At 33.6% G+C, this 4,114-nt stretch overlaps 1 protein-coding gene across 1 annotated transcript; it reads right to left on the bottom strand.

Moving 5' to 3' along the window:
* Positions 1–441: 441 nt before the first annotated feature.
* LOC149288702 (olfactory receptor 5AR1-like) lies at positions 442–1,380 on the bottom strand. Its single transcript, XM_089491408.1, has one exon. The coding sequence runs from the start codon at positions 1,378–1,380 to the stop codon at positions 442–444; it is 939 nt and encodes a 312-aa protein (XP_089347534.1).
* Positions 1,381–4,114: the final 2,734 nt, after the last annotated feature.

The raw sequence follows: 4,114 nt of genomic DNA, 5'->3' as shown, positions 1-4,114 counted from the left end.
GTGGAGTTGGCAGCGGGGGTTTTTCTGCGTCCGTCGCGGATACCTTCCCCGGCTGTCAGAGATCAGAGTTCCCTGCACCGGTGTGGCACTGATCTCTGACAGTCGGGGAAGGTCTACGCGACGGACGCAGACAACCCCCGCTGCTAGCCACACCTCCTTCCGGCTGCAGCGGACGTTGTCTACGCGGATCGCGTAGACGTCAACCCGCTGCCCCGGCAATACAGCAGGAAGCACCGGTAAGTGTGTGTGTGTGTGGGGGGGAGACAGGAGGATCCAGGTCCCCTGCAGCGGTGCGGGGGATCTGGATCTTAGTCTCCTAATCAGACCTCTATTTGAGGTCTGATTAGAAGACGACCCCGATTAGAAGACGAGGGGTATTTTTCAGAGCATTTGCTCTGAAAAAAACCTCGTCTTATAATCGAGCAAATACGGTATAATTCTCTAACACATTATTTTCTTTTTCAATTTTTTCAAAGCGCTTTTGACATCCTGGTTTTTCAGACTGTATATAACAGGGTTCAGCATTGGAATCAAGACAATGTATAGAAGAGCAAAAAATTTGTCTTGTTTCGGAAAATAACTTGTTGTGGGTCTCATGTACAGACAAATGATGGTTCCATAAAATATAGTAACGCAGGTCAGATGGGAGGTGCACGTAGAAAAAGCCTTTTGTCGTCCCTCTGCTGATCTTATTTGTAGAATGGTGGAGATAATAAATATATATGAGATTAAGGTGAGAAGGAATGCAGGAACTAGCAATATTGCCCCTTCGACAAAGGTTAACATCTCCACTTTGAAGGTATCACTGCAAGAGATCTTCAGCAATGGTGTGATGTCACAAAAAATGTGATCGATAAGATGAGATGCACAAAAGCACAGATTAGATACAGAGATTGCATGTCCTATAGCGTCCAGGAAACCAATGCCCCATGAAGACGTTGCAAGAGCAAAAGTGTGTCTTAAGCTCATCAGATAAAAGTAATGAAGGGGGTGACAAATTGCCACATATCGGTCATAAGCCATGGCGGCAAGCAATAAGATTTCACTAAGTGTCAGAGACAAAAAGAAATACATTTGACTTATACATCCCAGAAAAGAAATAAATGTATGTTTTGTTAGGAGAATATGTAATATTTTTGGCAGAATGTTTGAGGTATTACTGATATCAAGTAATGAAAGGTTCAGTAAAAAAATATACATGGGGGTGTGAAGGTGAGAATCACTTAAAATTACAAGAAAAATTGTTATATTTCCCCAGAAAATAATGATGTAGCAGAGTAGAAAAATTAAGAATGTTGGGAACTGGAGTTCAGGGATATCCGTCAGGCCTTGTATTGAAAACACTGTCTCATTCTTCTTTTTTTCAAATATCATTTTCATTCTGGTTAAACAAATATATATAAATATATATATACATTACTTTAATATTCAAGACAGCTGTTTTTAAAAATACAAATATTAAAAAGCTCTTGCACCAGGGCTTCCTGCCAAAAATTGTCTAAAAATATGAACGTGACTAAATTACGATGCTTTTATCATGTACGTGATTCATAGTTAAAAAAAATACACAGTTCAGTCAGTCAAATTTTGTGATTTGTATCTAGTCCTTTCTCACTACTCTGGCACTAAAACAGTTAACTAGTTCCTATACGTTTTACAACTACTAAGTGTTATAAAATATAAAATATTTTTAATTATATATATAATTATATATAAATACATTAATAGTAATTAATAGCAAAAATAGAAAATTGTAAGTGAACAAAACAAAACCAAAAATGTCATCACTATTACTAATTATGAAAAGTGTCTTTTATATCTGTATTGGCTTAGGGAATACACGGACTCTCATCCATGAATAACATTTCTGCTTTCATTCATTGCACTGTATCATGGTAAACTTTTCATTGCTGGAAATAATTTTACTACAGAAAAGACAGACATTACTTAAAACACAAGCAACACATGGTCTAAAAATACCAAAAGTTGCTATATAATTGATAATGTATATATCATTTTACATGTATTAATAATTTCAATTATAGTTCAATATACTAACTTATTTACAAGTGTATCTTTATATTCCCATTTTGAGCTGGTTTAATAGATTGCTCGATTATATACAGTCACAAACACAAAAATAATAATAATAATAAATATATATATATATATATATATATATATATATATATATATATATATATAGAGTTATCCTGTTCTCAACACACAGAAATAGCTGAGTTCCTAAGTAAGAGTTATCAATGTCTTTACCTCCAAAACATTATTACTTTAATTTGGAAAATTTAGATATATTATTATACTATATATTATTATAATATATATATATATATATATATATATGTTTGTTTGTTGACATTACTGTAGCTTAACATAAACTGTATTTTTTTATAATAAACTCACAATGATTAATATATTAGAACCATATTTTAATTTGCCGTCTTAAATCCAGATTTTCACCCAGTAGACACTCATCTTTTGTCAGCAAAATCAAACAGTAAGCGAGACATTATTACACATGAGACATTTTAAGACTGTGTTTCTCTTCGCTATCAAAAACAAATTAATAATTGACTATATTTCCGGCATTAAAAATTACATCATTGTAATAAAGCTGCTTCGTTGCACTCATGGTCTTAAAAAACAGAGAGAAGTTAATTGTATAAATCAATATGAAATTCAGGGTTAAAGTGCATAATGAAAATGTATAATGTAATAGTTTGAAGCTCATGAAGTTGTTATTGATATGAACAGTGCTTACCAACGTGTCGATTGTAATCATACCGGTACCTGAAAGTCTGTCTTTGAAACGTCTGGGAAAACACAGACTGTCACAAGCAGCAAGCGCTCTGCGGGGGGGCAGTAATTTGCTGCTCTGTTATACTGGGTGAGAGAGAAATGAAATATTCCCCAGAGTATGAAAAGTTTAATAAGAGAAACTTTGTACGAGAGTCGCCTATTACTAGTGAAAAAGTAGGTTGCTGTCAAGGGATTTAGTAAAATGAGCAATCTATATAATCATGAATTAGTATCTTGATTAGGTCATTACTTTATTATGAAATATTTATTACACAAGTATTTAAGTTCCACAGAAAAGTTTAACACATCAATATTATGGATAAGCTGCTCATCTTCTCTTGTATGTAGATATTAAGGAAAATGTATATATATATAGACTTTGGAATTGAAAGGGTCTCATTTATGTCTATGAACCCAATAGACAGACCTTTTTTTATTTTATGTTGATGATATTCATTGTCTAACCCTGGCATCTAGATAGCGCTTGGATGGATCTCCCCAACCTTGGAAACATAGAGGTTGTTTTACAGCCAAACCAAACATAGCAGAAGGGTACAAAAATGGGAAAAAAACAGCCCTGTCCTTAACCCCTTCAATCCCAGGGGTTTTTGGTACCTCAAAGCCCGGAGCAATTTTGCCATTTTTGCGCTATGTCGGTTCAGCGATTATTCTCTTTTCCTGTGAATAGGGTACCCATGTAAACTATATATTGTTTTTTCAAGGACAGATAGAGCTCTCTTTTGATACCATAGTTGGATGATTAGCTGAAAATTTTGAATGAGAAATGTTGTAAAAACTAGCGGAAATTAAAATTTTCCCTCTGAATCCTCACAAAATTAGGTAAAGTGATGGAAAATCCCCTCCAAGTTTATCAATTCAGGTGTCCTGATTTTAGAAAGATTTCTAAAAAATTTAGATAAATTTTTCATACTTTCCCAGCACTTATAGGGAACATACTATAAGGTATAAATTTTTTTGTAGAATTTTTATGCCTATAGCTTAACAGGTTTGGGGGTTGTGAACGGGGGCAGGAGGGTTATATTGGGTAGATGTTGTGCTAGGGCAATGGGATGTAAGGTTTTTAAAAAATTTTTAATATTATTATCTTTTTTATATAATATAAAAAATATTATTATTAAAAAAATATATATATATTTTTTATATATATATATTTAAAAATAGTTAGAGGTTCGCTTAGGGACCTCTTGAACATGTTATTAATGCCAGTGATGTCACAATGACATCACTTAGCCCACTTTATTGGGTTTTTTTATAATTATTTATTGTATTACTTTAA

The sequence above is a fragment of the Sceloporus occidentalis genome, unplaced genomic scaffold (assembly GCF_023333645.1).
Source record: "Sceloporus occidentalis isolate IW3139 unplaced genomic scaffold, rSceOcc1.0.p SCAF_50, whole genome shotgun sequence".
NCBI classification, from domain to species: Eukaryota; Metazoa; Chordata; class Lepidosauria; order Squamata; family Phrynosomatidae; genus Sceloporus; species Sceloporus occidentalis.
The sequence above is the reverse complement of the archived record's forward strand: the minus strand, read 5'-3'. Positions and strand labels throughout refer to the sequence as shown.